Here is a 20,219-nt window from a genome sequence, read left to right as displayed (position 1 = left end):
ACAGCCAGGCTGTCCTCTGAGCCAGACCAGACCCGGCAGACTGCGCCTGAGCTCAACCAGCACGTCCCGCACCGGCCCTGAGCTGCCAGGAGCCGGCCTCGGCTCCCCGGCCAGATCCCCCTAATCCCCGCTGGAGACTGACCTGCAGCAGGAACATTTCATGGCATTTTGGGAGCATTAACTCTTCCGGCTCTGGCGAGAGCCTCAGAGCCGAGGGGGGTCTGCAGCCCCTACGAAACAGCAAACCCGAGGGGATGTTGCCCCGGGGGAGCAGCTCAACACCTCCAGCCTCTCCTCTTGGGGGGCAGGTGGTGGAGGGGACATAAAAAAGGAGGGGAGCCCTTTCTTGTTCAGTTTTTGTTTTGGCGGGGAATCCAACCCACCCACACCCCTGAGGGGCTTTTGCATGTAATGGTTTGGTGCTCCCCCCGGTGTGCAGCTCCTCGGGGAACCCCTTTTGCCCCAGACCAGACAATTTGGGGGGGCCCTTGACACCCCCACGCTGGTGTGAGCAGGGTGTAGCTGCAGTGCCCTGCCAGCGCTGCCACCTCCCTGCCCGGGCTCATCATCGGCTGTGCTGCCGGGGGCTCTCGGCTGCCCAGGGCAATGCTGGGGCTCCCTGGGGCCCAAAACCCCCCAAAACACAGTCAGGTCTGTCACCAGCTGGCCACAACCACACCTGGAGGGCTGGAGTGTGTCCCATAGCTGTGCCTGGGATCCCCAGTTTCACAGCCCAGCAGCCACCCAAGGGTCCCTCCAGCCATGGTTGCCAAGGGGAGGTTCTGCTGCCCCGGGACACTTTCAGGAAGGCTGATGTTTAGCAAACAGAGAATCGCATCAGGATAGCCCAGCTAGGAGCTGCTGGGGGCTATACCCTGCATACCCTGGTAGCCCGGAGACCCCCAGACCCACCCAACCCACCCCAGCCCCCAGGCCTGGAGATCCCTGACCCACAAACCCACCTTGCTCCAGCTGGGAAGCAGTGTGGCAGCTGCAGGGCCCCTTGCTCCCTGGTGATGCAGCCCAGGGCTACAGAGCCACTTTGGGGTGCCCCAGAGTCCCCCCGAGGGTGCTGGTGCAGGAGGGAACAGCAAAGCTGAGCCCAGCTTTCACCCACCCACAGGCTGGGCTCTGTGTGGTCACAGCACGATGATGGTGCCGGGGTCTGGGTCAGCTCCTGCCCCACGGCCCCTCTCCAGAGCCAGAGGAGCAGCCCTGAGGGTGGCACGTGTTTCACACCAGAGCCCAAGACATCTAATCCCTGTGTCACCGAGACCAAAGGCCGTGAGGCCGGACAAGCAGTGGCAGGGAACCTTCACCCCAGTGGTGCAGCACTGGACAGAGAGATGCCAGTGCTGCGTGGTTGGAAATGCAGCTCCCAGTTACTTGAGAGCCTCACCCACCCCTGGGGACCCCCACCCAGCTTGGGACCCTCACACCCACCCAGCCTCTTCTAGTGATTCTTCAGCTGAAGATGAAGGACAAAGTGACTCTCCCAAACCTGACCAAGCCCACGATACTTTCACCATCTCAAGGCTTGAAGCAGCTGTAACTTCAGTCTCCCCTAAACTGTTCACTTCCAAATGTCCAAGCACCCATGGCACCCAAAACCAGGATTTTTGGTGTCCCTGTCAAAGATCCCAGACACAGATGTGAGTTTTATCACAGAATATTATGAGTTGGAAGTGACCCACAAGGATCATCAAGTCCAACCCTTAAGTGAATGACCCATTACAGAGATTGAACCCATGACTTTGACATTATTAGGACCAAGTTTTAACCAACTGAGCTCATCCCAGGTTATGGTTCATCTTCTCTCTTCAAGACCAGAGAGCAGCTCAGCACTGTGTCCCGGAGGAAGGGTGCAGTGCCATGTGTCCCCCTCCAATGACGCCTGCACCCAGGGGACTCCTGCCCCTCTAACACACCCGTGGGGACACACACCCACATTTTCAAGCATTTTGCAGTCAGATGGAGGTCACCACCTCTTCCCAGCCTGGGAGGGACAGTGGGACCAACCCAAGACACCTCAAATGGGGAAGGTGTTTGTGGAGAAACACGCTCAGTGAGGAAAGACCTGAATCACCCCAAGAGGAACCTGCTCCCTCCTCCTTCTCCACGGAGCCCTGAAGCTCTCCCAGCCTTCCCACCACGTTGAGGCTGTGCAGTGTTTTCCTGCCCTGCCCTTCCCAGGCAGACAGCTGTGGCCCAGGCAGCCCCCGCTGCTCCGGCGTAATGGGCTCCGGCTGTCCCTGCCCCACCTGAAACCACACACAGCCTTTGTTTCAGCCCTGCAAGAGGCAACAGACACTTCCAGAACCCCCTGAAAAAAGGGGGAAAAAAAAGGCTCTTCCCTGACCAGGCTTTCACCTTAGCTCCAGGGTTTTCCAGGCCGCAGACACGATCTCATTTCCCCCTGCCCCCTCCCAGCCCCGGCAATTACTACTTAAGCCGTTAAAACAAGCGTGGCCAGTCTGGTACGAAGTGGAAAATCTGATCCTAGGGAAGTGAGAAGGCAGGAGAAAAGGGAGGTCAAGGGGAGGTGGGCTGGGAAAAAAGGATCAGACAAGAAGTCTCCCTCAACCCCAGGAGCAAATCCCCTTTCTTTGGGGCTCCCAGTGCCTCCGAGGGCCACCCTGATGTGACACTGGTGCTGCATCCTCTCCGTTTCAGTCACATTTATCCCAGGATGGCCTCCAGCTTGCTCCAGTCTGGGCAGGATGGGTGATGGCTCCCCCAGGATCACCTGGACCCAAAGAAGGGATTTAAGGCTTTGACTACTTGCAAACCTGTCCCTGTGGAGCAGGGATGAGCACAGTTTCTGGCAAGCTGCTGGAGAGCCTGGTTTTCTCCAGCCACCTACGGGACCAACTGTGTTGGAAATGATTCTGTGTTTTCTTAGAGCTCACTATCCCAGATCTGTGAGAATCAAGAACAGATTTAGCCTCTGCATGTACAGAAAAGGGAAAAAGCCACCACAGCCAGGAATCATGATTGTGAAGACTCCCCAGAAAATGTAATTTGAGTTATTTTGTGGATGACCTGGAAGTGGCAATACACCCCTGCACTAGAAGCAGCCCCAAATCCCCAGGTACGGGCAAACTGCCACCTTTTCCCTTCAACCTCTTCCCAGCCCACACAAAACTAGATACAACTTCTCCACCTTTCAATTGGTAGATCAAAACAAACAAAAAGACTTTAATTTATACAAAACAAAACCATGTAGAATCAGTTGAACAACACTGACTGTACAAAGGAATAAAAAAATAAAAGGATAGTCCAAAAAAACCAACTCAGGAATGGTACAAGTGTTGGAGAGCAGCTACAGACTAGTGTTGACATCAGATGCAAGCATCTTTTCCTTTTAAATTAAAAAATAAAAAAAGTTTGTTGCTGGGCAATCACTCCAGGGAAATCATCCATCCTCACTCCAGACAGGATCCGTGAGACTTTACAGGGTGGCAAAACCCAAACCAACCACAGGGAAACGGTGTGGGGAGGTGGCACACGTGGCACAGCCAAACCAAAGCAGAGGTACAGCCAGTTTTGAGACATGCAGCAGCTTGGTGGTGTCAGGAAGGAGCCCTCCATCCCTCTTTGCCCCACACACCGGTGCCAGGAGCAGCCGGGGCCCTGCAGTGCCCGGGCGGTGTTTCCCGGGAGAAGCCGTCAGTTTTGGTGCCCGTCACCTGTTGGCCGTATATCCCCGGGCTGCTGAGCCAGCGATTGTCTTCTGCTGTGTGTTAAGTGATGGGAAACAGGTGCCAGCCAGCCCAGACAGGTTCTCCAAATCCCCCGGCCTTGTGCCACCGCGCCGGGCCCGGCCCCGGCTTTGCTCTCGAGCCAAAGCACCACTACAAAGGATTCTTCTCCCCCTCCGCCTGCCTGGGGTTTAATTCTCTCCCCGCTCACTTGAGCTGGGTGATAAAGCAGAGATAAAGCTGAGCCAAGAGACCTGCCCCTGTTGTGTTCTGCAGAGGGGAGGGGGAAGGCTCCAGCACCTCCCAGGTGGGCTCAGGAGTGGGGGAAGGCAATGTCCCCGCGGGGGGACGTGTCCAGCCCGGACACGGCGGGTCTGGCGGGTCTGTCGGCCGCACAGGAGCTGCTGCGGCTTCATCCTGCCCACACAGTGCAAGGAGCGGCTTGGGGAGGGGGAGCGGAGCCAGCCCAGGCCTTGAGGAGCTGCTGATCCCAGGGGCAGGATGGCAGCACTGTACACTTCACTTCCTACCGTGGTACTCACAGTCCACACACCCCGGCCACCCACGAGAATCTGCTGCCACGGCTCAGCCCCACTGCCAACCCCCTGAGCTTCTGGGGTAAGGGCTGGGCATTATTTCTCAGCTTCCAGGTGAATTCCCAGCACAGATCAGCCGTGGGATGAAGCCAGGAAAGCAGGTGCACTCGCTTGACAGAAGATCCATCCCAAGCTCTTGTCCCTTCAAAATCCAGGAGCTGTCCTATGGAGCAAAGCAGTTTGCTCTCCTGATCTTCTGGGACTACCCCAAGAACTGAGTGACTTTGCCACTAAGGGACCTGGGGATTGCTGTTTCCCCACCCCAACCTCTCACCTTCCTAGTCCCTGCTCCTTCACGCTCCAGTGGGAAAGGCCACTTCTGCCCTTTCCCACTTTCATCCAGGAGGAGCCACAGCAGTGCAACCTCAGGCAGCATCTTTGGGAAAGCAAAGTTGGAAGCAGCCAGAATCCAGGGGCTGTCACATGGGGTAGTGTCCTGGATGGAGGGCACTGGAAGCAACAGCCAAAGTTTTGCAGCAATAAGGGACAAAATTCAGCATTTTTCCCTGCTTTAGGTACAATGCTTCCACCCCCTGCTCCCAAATCCCCAACCAGAAGGCTCAAAGCGAGCAAGGCATCGGTCTAACCCCAGAGCTGCCTCTTCCTCCTGCCTGCCAAAAAACCCCAGCCCCCAGGACCCTGGCCTCTCCACTCTGCCCCTCTATCCACTCCCATCCCACCCTGCATCAGCACTCACAAGTTTTAGGGAGTGATTGGAATAAAGCAGCTTGGGACAAGTTCCACATGAATTGTCCTTTCCTTCTGCACACATAGTATTTAAAAACGCCACCACGAGCCCAGGGGTGAGGGAAAGTCTCTTAAAGCATTTATGTGTTTTCATCAGAAAATCCTCCACTTCTCCCCTTTGCTGACACTGGGAAAGTCCATCCAGTGCTTGTATTTACATGGCTGCATAAAATTTTCCCTGACAGCTTCTTAAAAAAACCCTTAAAAAACAAGTGATATATATATATGTATAATATTTACATAAATAAGCGAAGGCAGCGAGCGCTGCCTTCCCCTTTCCAATTGGCCAACTCTTGCCTTGTTTTCTGGTTTTTTTTGGCAACAGCAGGTGAACATCCCGGTGAAAACTGTCATTATTCCCCTGTCCCTGTTTCTTATTGTCTACATCCAAGGATCACTATTGCACCAGCAATCTGTTCAGGAGGCCAAGAGTTAAAGTTGCAGCACGGGCTCTCCTTGCCTACTCCCTTAAGCCTCTCAATCTTCCATTAAATCCATTGCTCCATTGAGACTTGATGAGCTTTTTTTCCCCTTCCCCCCTCCCCAGCCCGGCAGCTGCTGAATTTTCCACCCCAGGCCGAGAGGCAAAGCCCAAAGCATTCTTGGAGGGTCACTTGGCAGATCCTCTCTCCGGCAGCGCTGCGGGATCCAGCCGGCACCACGCTTCTTCCTATGCCAAGCCAAAACGTGAGCACATTCCTAACGCTCGTGCGTGCCATTGGAAAAGCAACCCCTCCGAAAGGATCCAGTGGGAAAGGGCTGGGTGTGCAAACAGCTGTACATCGGTGGGTGGGTGCGGATCCGACAGAAGCTCCCGGTGCCCATCCTGCTAAGAGATCTTGCAGTTGTTGCGTGAGCAGTTCTGTGGGGGGCTCTGGGGCGGCCGGATGGATTTGGATCTCTTCAAGCTGTTCCCTTTGCTGCTGCTCCCGCCCCCACTGCTGGCCAGGGAATACGACCGGCCGTGCATCATCACCGCGTTCATCCCGTTGGCCATGGAGAAGGACTTCAGGTGGCTCTTGATGGTGACAGGCAAGGGCAGCTTGTCGATGAGGTGGACTGGGGTGCAGGACACAATGGCTCGGCAGCACAGGTCCTGCAAGCTGAACACTGCGGGAGAAAGGACCACACAGTCAAGGGCCAAGAGATTTCCTGGGCTGCCCTCATCCCACAGCTATTCCTTTCTTATGTTGCACAGCTCCAGCTCCTCAGGGAGATATGCCAAGAATTACTGCATAGGAGCTTTTATTAGGGAGCAGGTTGGTTAGGAAAAAAGCTTGGGCAATCAAGGTGAGCTTTGCTGTTGGAGGTTTTTGCTTTGCCAGACACCAGCTTTGGTGTCAACACAGGGTTAGGCACTGCCAGCCCTCCCCTGCTCGGTGCCCGGGGTGGCAGGGCCTGGCTCACATTCCTGACAGACACTTGGCTTCTCAGCACATCCTCTGGCAACCAGGGCATGCCCAGGGAAGAGGCAACAGGGTCAGTAAGTCCTGAAACAGGACAGTGTCCCTTGGGACCTCCTCAGGGAGCAGCAGCTCTCTGCAGAACCCCCCAGGCACAGAGACCCCACCAAGCCAGAACACCACTCCGCTCTTCCCCGTTTCCCAGCAGCCTCCTAGCTCAGCCTGCACCATGTGGGCCCGCCTTGGGAAGTCCCTCTCCTTGGAGGGGAATTCCCATTCAGCGGCCAGAAGAGGGCACGCGTTATCCTCCTCCCGCCCGCCAGCGCCACGCTGCTGTTCCCGAGCAGGCAGATTCCCATTCATAGAAACACAGAATCATTCAGGTTGGAAAAGCCCTCTAAGACTATCCACTCCAACCGTTCCCCAGCACTGCCAAGGTCACCACTAACCCACTTTCCAAGTGCCACATCTACACCTCTTTTGAGCACCTCCAGGGTCGGTGACCCCAACCCTGCACTGGGCAGCTGTACCAGGGCCTGACCACCACCCTTTCAGGGAAGACATTTTCCCAATATCCAATTTAAACTTCCTCTGGTACAACTTGAGGCCATTTCCTTTTGCCCTATCTGTTCCCAAGCAGGCAGCCCACAGTTACAAAACCTCTGGAAGAGGTTCAGGAAAGGTCCGTGAATGCAGCACATTCCCTGCCCACCATCCCTCGGTGACCTGGAGACTGTGGCACGGCAGCCAAGTGTGCCACAGTCGGGGACAGGAGCCCAGGCAGAACATCTGGGGACTGGGGACGGCAAACAGGATTCCCCCTCCCTGGTGAGCAGGAGCTGAAGATCCATGGGAGGGTAGGTCACCCCAGGAGCACAGATCTCCTGCTGCTCAGACTGCAGTGGGACACTTCCAGCCAGGAATAACGTGGGAACTGGGATTATTTTTCATCAAAGCCAACAGGCTGAGACATAACATGAAGTCTGCTTGTGGTTTGCCTCACTGCAGCCCATGTGCCTGGATACATGGAATCCCCCAGCCCACTGCTGCCTGCTGAAGGCAGGGAGGAGGTTTAGTCCCTTTCAGCTCCTTAGGCTTGCTCTGCTTCCCTCTGGAACGGGGGGACAGGCTCAGGCAAGGGCACGGACCGAGGTGCTTATGCTTGGATTTGTCCCACACAGCCGTCTGACTGAAGTACTTTCAAGCAGGGAGATAATTGCCCTGAGCCTCCTGCAGAGTGAGTGGGAAGGTAGAGGATGCCCCAGAGCACTGCAGATCCCAGACATGCTGAACTGCCCTGTGGAGCTGCCCAGCCCTGCGCCAGTCCAGGCAGCTTGTGGCTCAGCTTCAGCTTGTCTGGCCCAAGGCACTTCTCCCTGTCAGGTGGATTCAGCTCCCACAGTTCCTCAGGAACACCCCCCCCTCCAGGTAGCCCCATCCCTCCACGTGAGCCCAGCCTTCCCCACAGGAGCAGCCTCCTTGCTCACCTCGGTTGGGTCTCCAGATCTTCTCCATGCCGTGCCGCATGAGGACGATGCGGGACAGCTCCGTGAAGGACTCGATGACGTTGAAGTTGCAGAGGGGGCTCACCTCGAAGAAGGTCATGCAGTTCTTCTCGGCGTAGGCCCGCGCCTGCTCCGTCGGCACCTGCCGCTTGAAGGCCAGGTGGAGCCTGTTCCCCACCAGGATCCGAGGGACACCCGGGGCGTGCTGCAACAGGGAAAGGAGTGGAGAAATCATGGCTCTCGTGAAGGGCCTGGAGGGGAAGCTGTGTGAGGACACTGAGGGCACTTGGTGTGTTCAGCTGGAGCAGAGGAGACTGAGGGGAGACCTCAGTGCAGTTCCAGCTGCCTGGGCAGAGGTAGAGGAGGGGCAGGGACTGAGCTCTGCTCTGGGGGGACCAGGGACAGCACCCAGAGAACGGCTGGAGCTGTGTCAGGGCAGGGTCAGGTTGGATCTCAGGAAAAGGTTCTTTCCCCAGAGGCTGGTTGGGCACTGACCAGGCTCCCCAGGGCAGTGGGCACAGCCCCAAGGCTGCCAGAGCTCCAGGAGGGTTTGGATGATCCTCTGGGGCACAGGGGGTGACTCTTGTGCAGGGCCAGGGTTGGACTTGATGACCCTTGTAGGTCCCTTCCAACTCAGCACATTCTGTGATCCTGTGATTTTAGAGGGAACTTCCCTACCTTTCTTGACCATTCCCAAGCCCTTTCCTACTATTCCAGATTTACACAGAGGTGGAGAGCAGGCACTTATCACTTTGCTCTGCTCAGTACTGCACTGCCATCGTGTCCCCTCCATAGCAGAGCCATTCCTGTCCCCATATCAGAGGTGACACCTCAGGTGATACCTCCCCAAATTTCTGCTATAGATCCCTGCATATGTTCTTCCATTCCCTTACCTCATCTATTTCCTTTATCCATCGGTCTATCCCATCGAAGGACCAGCGATTGGTGATGTCGTACACCAAGAGAATTCCCTGGTGGAAGAAAATCAGAAGCAATCAGGAGGTTTCATAGTAGGCAACATGAAAAGGGGGGGACATACCTGAAAAGACCATCTCCAAGTGCAGAAACCAAGAGGGCAAGGGACAGAACGTTGCTCCAGCTGCACCATTTGTGTGCTGATAGGGCAAAAATCGAGACAACAGGACTGTGCTAATGACTCCCAGGTCATTAGGGAAGGTTTTACTCTTGTTTTGGCTTTGGCATCCTCCAAATCATTTCCAAAGCTGCAGTCTCTACACAGGAGCAGGAACTGCCTTGGTGACTGTGTATCTGGAGGAGCAAAACACCCTTCTCCTGTCTCAAATTTGATACAAGCTCACTGAGGCAGAAACAGTCTTTTTCTTTCCCCTTACACAGAAGAGCTGCAGTCAGTGGCAGAGAGGCAGCAGGGCAGGACAGAGTTAATCAAGCACACCCCTCTTCAGAGTGTTTTCCCTCTACAGAACAGTTTCATTGTCAGCCCTGTGCTGACAAGGAAGAAGTTGAATGATGCCAGTAAGCCCCACAGCATCTCTGCAGGACTGAGCTCTCAGGACTGGGATCCACCCGGGCTTTGCTGAAGGTGTCTCCCACTGTCACTGGCACACTGACACAGAACAACCCTTTCTTCTGCCAAGAGGTACCTACAGCATCCTCAGGCCCACCTCCATTGTCCCTGAACACCACCCACATCCATGACTCGCTTCCCAGACACCTCTGGAGGTGCAGCACAGTGGTGCTGGCCCAGGACTGGCACAACCCAAGGCAGGAGCAGCTCCTTGGAGTCTCCACCTCACCCTGAGCCTGGTTAGCAGGACCCAGGAGCATGGCCAGACTGGTGGCCACCACTTGGGTCCACAGCATCTCCCAGCAAGGAGCTCTGCTCGATGCAGAGCATTGCTGAGGACAGACATGAGGGCAGTGCTGGCCCTGCAGGCACACGAGGCAGCGCTCGGGACCGGCTGGGCACACACAGCATTTAGGGAATTGTCCTCAGCAGCAGCACTTCTCCAGCCCCCCTCTTATTTTTCTGACTTCTTGTCACTCTCTTCTTTGCAATCAAGGACATTCCAAGTGACAACAGGCACTCCAAGCTGACTTGGCAGAATTGCAGTTGAAGATGCCCTGAAATGGGAACTAGGGAGGAGCAGATGATCTCGTGCTGAGAGAGGAGACAATCCAGCTGGGAAGGCAGCACTGGATGAAAGGGAACCCAGGAGCAGCAAGACAAGCTAAGGGCAAAACAAACCAGATCACTGAGCAGCAAGCTCAGCAAACCAGTCCTCCCTGAATCAGGGGTATCCTGAGGAACAGCTGTCCCTCCAGTGAGGCCCCAGCACAAGCTTAAACTGGCAAAGGAAGGGCTCAGCTGGCAGCCTGGTCCTTGAGGTGCCTGGATTCAGCCCAGGGAAGGAGGGAGCTGACAAACTGCCCATCATCTGTCCTGGTACCCCAAAGCACCCTCACCTATCTGTGGAGTTGCTCCTTCATTCCCTGAAATGGAAGATGTGCTACACAGATGGGAAACACCAGCTATCCAGTCCTCCCAAAATCCCTGCTGCTGCCAAAGCCCGTGAGGGGCAGCCTGTACAGCCTGTATCTGATACACTTCAAATTTATGAAAAAATAATCAGCAACGTGAGATGTGGAGCACACAGGAGTGATAAACTGGCATCTGAACCACGAAGGCACCTGAATCCTCCCTCCCAGTGAAGTCACATCTGCAGCTGGCACTGCTGCCCCACAGGAACAGCAGCCTTCCCCCAGTGCACTGCGTGTGCCTTGACCTTGTCTGTCTTTCTCTCAGCTCTTTCAGAATAAGCAGCTCTCAAAGCCTGACCAATTTTATAATTTTAGAACAATTCAGATTCCTTACTCTAGAAAATTCTGATTTTTCAGCTTTAGTCCCAACCTCACTGCATGGTGCTTCCACCCCAGGGTAGGTCCTCCCAAGGCAACACTTGCTGTTTCTGCCCTCCCTGTCCCACCCACATCTCCACATCTGCACCTTCTGCACAGAGGCTCAAATGTACAAAAACAGAAGGGGAGGGGGCACAAAAGGCAAGTCAGGTGTAGTGGGTTGGCTTTTGTGTTTGACAGCCCAACATGAAGAGTGAGCCCTTCCAAGTGTGGGTTTCAGGTTGTTCTGAGGCACCTGCCATTTTCATAATGGCAGAAGTATCTGTGGGATGGGAGAAGCATCTTCAGTGTCCTCCAAAGAAAATCTGGAGCTCATGCCTAGAGTTTGTAATTTTTTTTGCAGTGCCATTTCTAGAACAGCCCAAAAATGTCACACTCAGAAAGAACTGGAGGTTGTTTTTGTTTTGGAGGAGAAAAGGGTCAGTTTCTTCCACACTTAGAGAGGAAAAATTAGAAGGAAGTAATGATTTTCCATAATTAAAAACATCCCACAAACCCAAAGACGCTGCTTTTCAAGAGCCCCATCTAGAAATACTTACTAGCAGGATACATCACATTTTAAGTGCATATTGGAAAAAAAAAAAGACTCTGAGCTTTCTTTTAATTTTTCCTCTATTTGTTTTGATTTCCATCTTCCAAGGCCGCGCGTGAGAATGAATGAGAGGCAGGAAACAACGAAGCAAAGAGTTTGATGACCCCCTTCCAAGACAAACGGCCAGCAGGATAAATAAAGTCTACTTCCTTCATCTCTGGATTGACAAGTTCCTTTAGCCAAGAGAAACAGACCCAAGACCTAGTCTGTGCTGACTGCTCTTGCCAGGAATATGCTTTAGGAGGAGAGAGCTTTGCTGGCAGCTTCCGCCTGGATCTTCTTTAAATAGGAATAAGGATAAAACATCAGCAGAAATGCAGCCCCGCGTTCTCAGCAGGGTGGAAGGTCGAGCCCACAATTTCTAAAAGCAGGAGATGACACTCTGTCTGCCAGTTGGGTCTCCAGGCCACGCCACAGCTCCAGCACACACATTTATAGGGAAGACTGTCCAGGAAAGTTCAGAAGACACCGAGGCCAAGCTGCCTGTGCCCTGCTCTGTCCCCATCCTGCCCAACCCAGCTGTGCTGTAGCTCAGCAGAGGGAGGACACAGCCTTCTAAACCTCTGGCCAGCTCCTGGTGCTGCCAGATAACCTTGTACTGTTTCCAAGAGGTGCTGGCATGCTCCAGACACCACATTTCCAGAGCACACATCCCAAATCGACTCTGTCATTACCATCTCTCCCCCAGAGAGAATAGCACTCAGCCATGCACACAGAGAGAGCTGGCTCCATCTCTGCAGACAGTTCCAAGTAAGATCTGTCAGGTTTTTTTAAAGTCTGCTTTGGAATAACATGCACAGAATTTTAATTTCCTCCACTCGACAAATGAACAGTTTCCCATTTGCAGCCTAATTTGCTCTCTAAGTGCCTAGATGGCTGTCAACACTGTATTCTCTCCATGGCTCTCCATTTTTAGCTTCACAAAGCCCTTTTGTGAGCATTATGTACCCCAGGTTCCCACAGCATGCAGTAAAAGCTCCACACTCAGCTTTCTCAGATCAAGGGTATCCTGGACCCCTCACGACAGCCTTCCTTCCTTCCCTCCCCAACCTGCCTACAGCTTCTGTGTGAGGTGGAAGAGGACTGGACTCATCCCCAGATCCATCTCAGGTCTTTTCACAGTTGATTTTCAGAGTTCATTCCCATTCTGGTTTTGTTCCACACTACTGGGATTGGCACAACCCTCAGCATAGCAGTGACAGAAATTTCCACAGGAGTGAACAAGGAACATAGAGAGATCACCAGTCATTGTATCCAGCAGCACATGTGGACACTTACTCTGCCAAAAGCCAAATTTGTTTCCAGCAGGAGCTGACACACAGATCTGTCCACATAACCACAGTGGTGGTGAGGAAGTACCATCTCTGCCTGCTTGCAGCAGGTTTGGACCAGGTTTATCAGCAATAAGCTTTGAAAGGCGAGTGGAAATCAGCGTGTTCACTGTTGGTGCAAGTCAGGCTTGTCCAGAAACACTTTCCAGATGCTTTAGGAGCTGGATCTCACAAGGAACTGCTGGGAGCACTCCCATGACTGCCAAAGGCCTCAGCCCAGTGCAGGCAGGTGACAGGGTGGCCAGGGAAGTGTCACTCACTGCTATTCTCCACTGATGGAAAAAAGCTGTGATGGAAAGAAGCCTGAAGACCCCCCAGACTGGATTTCTCTGGTCCACAGGATGAAGCAAACCATGAACAGAAGATCCAGTGCTGACAGGAACCAGAACACTCTGTCCCTCCTGCTCTTTTGGAGCTCCATTTGGTCATGGCTTTCCAGCTGGCACCTCGGGCCTTGGCTCGTGGGCAGTTACATCCTGCTGCCAGGCCATTTCCCAACACCACAGCACACTGGGGGGTTATTTATCCCTGTGCTTTTGATAAATATTTTGGCAGGCAGGGCAGACTTCTCCAGCAGCTAGACAACTCCATCTGAATGACCCAAGGCAGGTAAGGTAAGGTATTTGCTGCAACCAAGAAAGCAGAGCCTACACCTGAGTCTGCTGAGCTGCCAAAAATCCACCTCCTTCCTGCATACTAAGAAGCCCTTAACAGCAGCTCCTCAAAACACCTGCCTAAGCAGAACTCAACAATATTCATCATTCCTTTAGGGCTGCAGCTTTGCTGTAAGATGGGAGCATTTTTCACACTGTCTGGGAAGAGTTTGGCAAGCCACACTTTCAGGAACAGTTTAAATTGCTGGCATATGAGGACATCAGGAATGATCCTAGCACTGCTTCTTCCTGGCTGGATCAGGAAGCACCACCACAAGTCTTCTTCCCCTCTCTGATGATTCTTGGAATAGTTTGCATCTGCTCACAGCAGCCAGAAGAGCCACAGCTGCTCCCAACAGCCGAGATCAGCGTGCCAGCTCTGCTGTTGGAATATTGAAACCTTGAAGCCAAGCTCAAAAGGAGCACAAGTCCAAGAGCAAAAAAGATTTCTGCAGCACCTTTAAGCATCACTAAATACCTTTCACCATACCCTGAGCTGTGACAATTAACATAAAGATCCTTCTGCAGCACAGCAAGCTCCAGACTCCTTGGGTTGGTTCTGCACATGCAACACCACTGGGTTTCCATCTCTACCTCCCTGGCCCTGCTGTCTCCATGACATGGCCTGCACACTCTCTCTGTGCCCGGAGGCCAACGCTTGGCTATCCCAAATACAAACGCTCCTCTTTTGCTCCAAAATGAGACCCTGAAGTGATGGCCCTGCTGGCCCTGCAGACTCCAAGAGGGAAGGGATGAAGTGGAAACTCAATCCCCAGAGAAGCCAGAGAAAAGGAGGGGGGGTCCCAGGCACAGCAGCCCCCACAAGCCTCCACCTCGAGCCCAAGAGCTCGTTGTGTCCCTAATGAGATCACATCTGCTGGGCAGGACAGGGAGGAAGGCAAGAGCTCTGTGATCCTCACAGCAAACCCTGGGGCAAACACGGCTGGTGTGCCTCAGCTGGAGGAAGGGGCTGGTCCTTGTTCAGAGCTAGCTCATCAGGGCAGTGAAGCTGTTTTACTGCAGATGTTTTCCAGAGGAAGAGGTTCCTGCTGAACATGAAAGCCACATGTATGGACCCAGGCAAGTGGAGTTGAAACTGGAGAAGGCATCAAGGTACCCAAGTCCTCCCCCTGGGGAGGAACCAGCCTGAAGTTCGGTCTGAGGGTTGTGCTGCGGAGGAAAGGAGAACTCCCAAGGTCTACTGCTATCTGGAGACCGTTTTTCCACGTTGCAACCGCTCCAGGGTTTACTTTAGAAGATTCAATTCTTATTGCTATGCTCAAAAAACAAGAAGGAGTGTGTGGGAAAGTGCAGTGTGCTTCCCTGGCTTGGAAGCACTTTTCATACCAAGTATTCTCTTAAGCACTGGCTATTCAGACCGTGGTAAGGGCTGCCAGCTTGCTGAGCCAGCCTCCAGTTCTCACAGCTAACCTGTCAAAATCCTCTCTGAAACCTCATTCTTCAAGGTCCCCTCGTGCTCCTCAGTCCTCTACCCTGCAAGAACCTTCTGCTAATTCTCAGTGTGAAGCTGCTCATGGCCAGTTTACACCAAGCTGTTCTGGTACAATTATCACACTGCACTGCAAACAGAGTTTTTCCCACCCTGGTATCTCTGTTCTCTGCTGGATTTGTTCTTCCTAAGCTTTTGGCTTTTAGGTTAAAAAAGCTGCTTCTCTTGCCTCTGATGGGATTTGCGTCAGCCTTCTCACGGCAGAAGTCTTGGAGCCTGATGATTCCAGGACAGCAGAGAGGGAAGCAAACAGCTGAAGCCAGTACAGCACACAGGCCTGAACAAATCCTGGAGACCCCACCTGGAGTACTGTATCCAGCTCTGGGGCCTCCAACATCAGAAGGATGTGGACATGTTAGAGCAGGTCCAGAGGAGCCCACGGACATGCTCCAAGGGCTGGAGCCCCTCTGCTCTGGAGCCAGGCTGGGAGAGCTGGGGGGGTTCACCTGGAGAAGAGAAGCCTGAGAGAGAGAGAGAGAGCCCTGAGAGCCCCTTCCAGGGCCTAAAGGGGTTGCAGGAGAGCTGAAGAGGGACTTGGGACAAGGGATGGAGTCACAGGACAAGGGGAATGGCTTCCCACTGCCAGAGGTCAGGGTTAGATGGGATATTGGGAAGGAATTGTTGGCTATGAGGGTGGTGAGGCCCTGGCACAGGTTGCCCAGAGAAGCTGCGTGCCCCACCCCTGGGAGTGTCCAAGGCCAGGTTGGACAGGAGGGTGGAATGAGGTTTAAGGTCCCTTCCAACCCAAACCATTCCATGGTTCTAAATCAGGCGACTCAGGAGCATTTTATCTCTTTCGCTGCCAAGACCACAATGGTCAGGTTGTGTTTGTGCTCAAGCCATGCCAAGAGGAGTCAGCTTCTGCATACTGAAAATAACTGGAGGTGTTGGAAGTCCATCCTTGCAATCACACAGGCATTTGTTATTCAAAACAAACAGTCCTCTTGCTTTGGTTAACCATTCAGAGTATAAATTTAGATGCTTTCCCCTTCCACTGAAAGATGTGGGGAGTTATTTAAGAGAGACAGTACCTGTATTCCTGTTAATACAGGAGTATCAGTGTATCACCACATGGGAGCCAACCACTTCATGCTGAAAACAATCTGAGTTTTCCTCCAAGCTGCCTGGAGCAGACAGTACAAGGACTGCAGTCACTAGTCTTCAAGAGGCTTTCCACTGTGTTTCACTTCCCTTGGGAACTCCTCCTCCTCCTGGGCAGACTCACTCCTTAGGGCTGGTTTGCTGCCTGAAGGGAGGTGGGAGCCAGCTGGGGGTTTGGTCTCTTCTCCAAGGTAACAAGGGCAAGAGGAAACAGCCTCAAGTTGTGCCAGGGGAAGTTTAGGTTGGATACTGGGGAAATTTCTTCCCTGAAAGGCTGGTCAGACCACTGGTGGTCACAGGCTGCCCAGGGCAGTGGTGGAATCACCATCCCTGGAAGTGTTCACGAACCCCCTGCAGAACGTGGTGCTGAGAGACATGGTTTAGTGATGGCCTTGGCAGTCACTTGGCTGGGCTAATGGGTGGACTCAATGATCTCAGAGGGCTTTTCCAACCTTAAGGATTCCATGATTTGATGAAGTATTCACCCTGAAGGGCCCCCTGCCTGGCTGATGAGGTTCATTGTCTCAGCCTCACTCCTTGGGAGGGGCAGGCAGCAAGATGGAGGAGGCAAACCTCAGGTGAGAGTCCCTCCAGCAAAGCTGATAAGCACAGCACAAGGGCAGGACATTGCCTCCAAAGCAAAGAAGGTCAAGAACTTCATTTTGAGGAAGGAAGAGAAAATCACTACATTTCAAGCTTGAGGTCAGGTCAGCCAGATACCTTATGGCACCCAAATGTCGTATCCAGGCTGCAGGAACCCACAGATGTGCTGTGCCAGTACCTCACAGCTCCAGGCAGGTTCTAGACCTGTCTCTCCATCCAATTCCTCATCATTCCTTATTTCACCTCCCCCCTCTGCCCCAGTTCCCTCGGTGGCAGCAGCAGGTACAAGTTCTGCTGTGTGGGTGCAGCCCTGTGGAGACACAGCACTTGCTCTGAGGAGCTCACAGGCTACACTGAAGGGAGATTCTGCACAGTGGCTGCAGACAGGGGTAAAAGCTCTCAAATGGTATTTCTGGACATATTAGTTGCTGCTTTCTATTCCCAGTTTATTCTGGGAATCTGACACAGCGAGGTCTCAGAAAAAAGCCTGATCAAAGCTAAGCTTCACAGTCACCAGCAAACCACACTGACCAGGCTCTGGTCATTTATAACTGCTGAGGGAAGTGATGTGGCCTCAAGCCCACAGGTTCCATTAGGAGGTTGTGGACTCCCCATCCCTGGAAGTGTCCAAGGCCAGGTTTGACAGGGCTTGGAGCAACCTGGGCTAGTGGAAGGTGTCCCTGCCCATGGCAGGGGGTGGAACGGGATGAGCTTTAAGGTCCCTTCCAACCCAAACTGTTCCATGATTCTGTGATCAGAGCTCCAGACTTTTCTGAAATGTGTAAGGGCAGAGGAAAGCTTAAACATAAACTCAGACACGGGACTCAGCATGTGAATGGGAGATCCTGGGCTCTCCCACTGCAGAATTCCAACACTCCTTGCCCTGCACTTCTGCAAGCACCAGGAAATTGGCCTCTGCTTCAAAGGAGCTGCCTCAAAGCATCCAGACCACCAGAGATGTGCACAAACATGAATGAACAGGACACCAGAGATCTCAGCCTCACATCCCAGGTGAGGTGTTCCCATGTCTGCGGCACAAGGGAATTTGCAGGAAGTCTTAGGGAAAGAGAGCAAGATGGATTTTCCCAGTTTCAAAAGCAAAGGTCCTACGAGGAGCAAAAAGCCAAGAGTGGCAAGAGCTTAAATGAAAGTGGCAAAGTTTCCCAAAGGCTGGGAATCTGCCAGGATACCAGCACAGTCAGGAGGCTGATAGGCAGCTTCTGACTCCAGGTGTCTAAGAGAGGAGGAATTTTCTCCAAAGTTTTCCAATTTGGAAACAATAAGGTAAATACAGTAGCTCATTAAACTCAGGGAGACTTTACCTTGGAGAGCCTCTGTCATGTTATTACAAGGACAACAACAGAACCATGAGAAAACACTAAAAGCAATTTTCCAGAGGAGCACAAGGATTTTTGTGCTGTTGAGGATCTTGATGCTATTCTGGAGCAGGCCCCAGAGGAGAAACTCAAACTGTAAGGCTCTGCCTCAAGTTTTAAGGAACACAAGCACTTTACAATCCAACTGAGCTGCTCTAGTTCCAAGTTTGCCTCAGACACACAAGTAGGAGCCACCCCTATTTTTGGAACTGACTTGAAGGCAACACAGCCTGGAAGAGCTCCACTGGGAAAGCCAGTGTCATATTTAAACAAATTTGGGAAACCTCAGAAAGTAGGAGCTCCCACATCAAAGCTTAAGGCACATCTAAAGCGAGAATTGCCTCGTCCTCTCTAACCCCACCTCTAGAAATTAATACTGAACATAGCCTGTACAGACCTTTTCTGTAGGAGTTTAGCAAAGTCTGTCATTCCCTCCCCTTTCTTCCACCATTTCATAAGAACAGAATCCCAGGCAACAAGATGCCTCTTGGTATCTCCGTAGATCCTTTTGCTGATCAATGCCTTCCTCTTCAGAGCTCTTTACTACAGCAGAAAAGATTCCTACAGCCTAAAGGAAAAGCAAATGCATCTCTTCAAAGCCCTGAGAGCAGCACTTACCTGGGCTCCTCTGGAGTAGGATCTGAAAATGGTGCAAAATCTCCCTTGCCCTGAAGTGTCCCTGAAACACAGAAAAGTTACAGCTGTGAAATGTGGAGAACTGACTCCCATACTGCACATCTCCTGCTGGACCCAAAACACCAGAATAAAAATCAGTGTTGATCCTGTCAGATCTTTAGAACACACATGGTACCCAAAGTGCTCCCCATAGTGGGTTTTTTGGGAAGAATCAGTGGGTACAACACCACATTTGGACACAGACACTCAAGAGGTTGCCACTGTCATTGTGCTTCCCATGGAGAAAATACCAACCCAAACCACTTGGCTTCAGTACTGTCTGATGATGTATGAGGGTGCAAGTCATTTTATTCCCCTGGGCAAAGGATCTTCTGTCTTGGTTCCCTGCAGCCCACGGAGTTCAGAGTCAGAGTGAGTCTGCAGAGCTCTCCCTGGCATGGAGAACATCTGACCTGCCATAAGATGAATGTAACCACTCCAGGGAGGAGAAATTATCTTGCACTGTCTGGCTTCACTTATTTTTTCAAACAAGTTTTAAAAATTGAAAATAAAGGGAATTCTCTTATACTCAGATTCCTGACAGACCTGGTCGATCTCACCCTATGGAGAGCTAAAGAGCAGGACTAGGGAACAGTGTTTCTATCCCACTGGGACAATAAGGGCCTCTTCATTTTTACTGTCTTAGCAGGGTGTAACTAAGTTTGACAGCATTACCAGCACTCCAGTGCCTGTGGGAACATCTGGGACAAAAAGCCAGAGCCCAGCACACCAATTTAACCAGTACAGACTTAGATGCACCAGGGTAATCAGATACATTATCATGTTTGCCAAATCTATTCCCTGGGCCAGAATAAAAGACATTAATGACCACTGAAAAGACTGATGATTTGCCCCCTCAGCCCCAGATGTGCATCAGCTCCACGAGAAAGGCACTGACCTCAAGTTCAGGACAGTCACTCCTTCAGATCTAAAGCTTAAAGTTTCCAGGGATCATATTATAGGCCCTGGACATCAATCTAACAGCCTGTGCTTACATACCCTTCTCCCTTGACAATCAAACAGTGGGTAAGTAATGGTGAAAGATTACACTAAGGCATCATAAACCATTGTTATCAGCTTTTCAGCTCCTGTGCTGTTCTCCAGCTCAAGAATTGCAGCATAAAAAGAAGATGGTTTCAAGAGGGAAGCACTAAGTTACTACACACTTGGGGCTGAAATGTTCCAACAGGCATCTTATGAGAGAGAGGCAAGAATGCAAGTGGCACATATAAACACACAGGCTAGAAGAGATAAATGAGCTGCTTCTGTTCTTTTTGTAAGAAAAATGAGGACATTCAGCTTCAGAGAGCAGGGTGTAATTAAACCACCAAACTCCACACTGCCAGAGTCACTCACTGAGGCTGAGAACATGGAGTTCATTCCTAATTAACAATTCACACAGGTTACTAATATTCCTGTTACTTGACTCAATAGCTGGTAGGGGCTATTTAACTCCATGTTTTAGGGCCTGTGTCATTCCTCACAAGACCCATGTAAAACCCAGAATATGGGCAGACTATCTATCCTA

At 52.3% G+C, this 20,219-nt stretch overlaps 2 protein-coding genes across 2 annotated transcripts in view; both read right to left on the bottom strand.

The window, feature by feature from the left end:
- WFIKKN1 (WAP, follistatin/kazal, immunoglobulin, kunitz and netrin domain containing 1) overlaps positions 1-5,869 on the bottom strand; it is a 9,459-nt gene extending 3,590 nt beyond the window's left edge. Inside the window, exon 1 of the mRNA XM_029957882.1 lies at positions 5,826-5,869. Coding sequence (XP_029813742.1) covers positions 5,826-5,869 — 44 coding nt within the window. The remainder of the gene's footprint in view (positions 1-5,825) is intronic.
- RAB40C (RAB40C, member RAS oncogene family) overlaps positions 3,165-20,219 on the bottom strand; it is a 24,781-nt gene continuing 7,726 nt past the window's right edge. The window contains exons 3-6 of the mRNA XM_029957915.1: positions 18,635-18,695; positions 8,846-8,923; positions 7,935-8,157; positions 3,165-6,154 (exon numbers count right to left, since the gene is read on the bottom strand). Of these exons, the coding sequence (XP_029813775.1) occupies positions 5,874-6,154; positions 7,935-8,157; positions 8,846-8,923; positions 18,635-18,695 (643 nt within the window). The 3' untranslated portion in view covers positions 3,165-5,873. The remainder of the gene's footprint in view (positions 6,155-7,934; positions 8,158-8,845; positions 8,924-18,634; positions 18,696-20,219) is intronic.

The sequence above is a fragment of the Manacus vitellinus genome, unplaced genomic scaffold (genome assembly GCF_001715985.3).
Source record: "Manacus vitellinus isolate BGI_N305 unplaced genomic scaffold, ASM171598v3 scaffold_12_pilon, whole genome shotgun sequence".
In the NCBI taxonomy this organism is placed as follows: Eukaryota; Metazoa; Chordata; class Aves; order Passeriformes; family Pipridae; genus Manacus; species Manacus vitellinus.
Note: the sequence above shows the minus strand (reverse complement) of the source record. Positions and strands in the feature narration are given on the sequence as shown.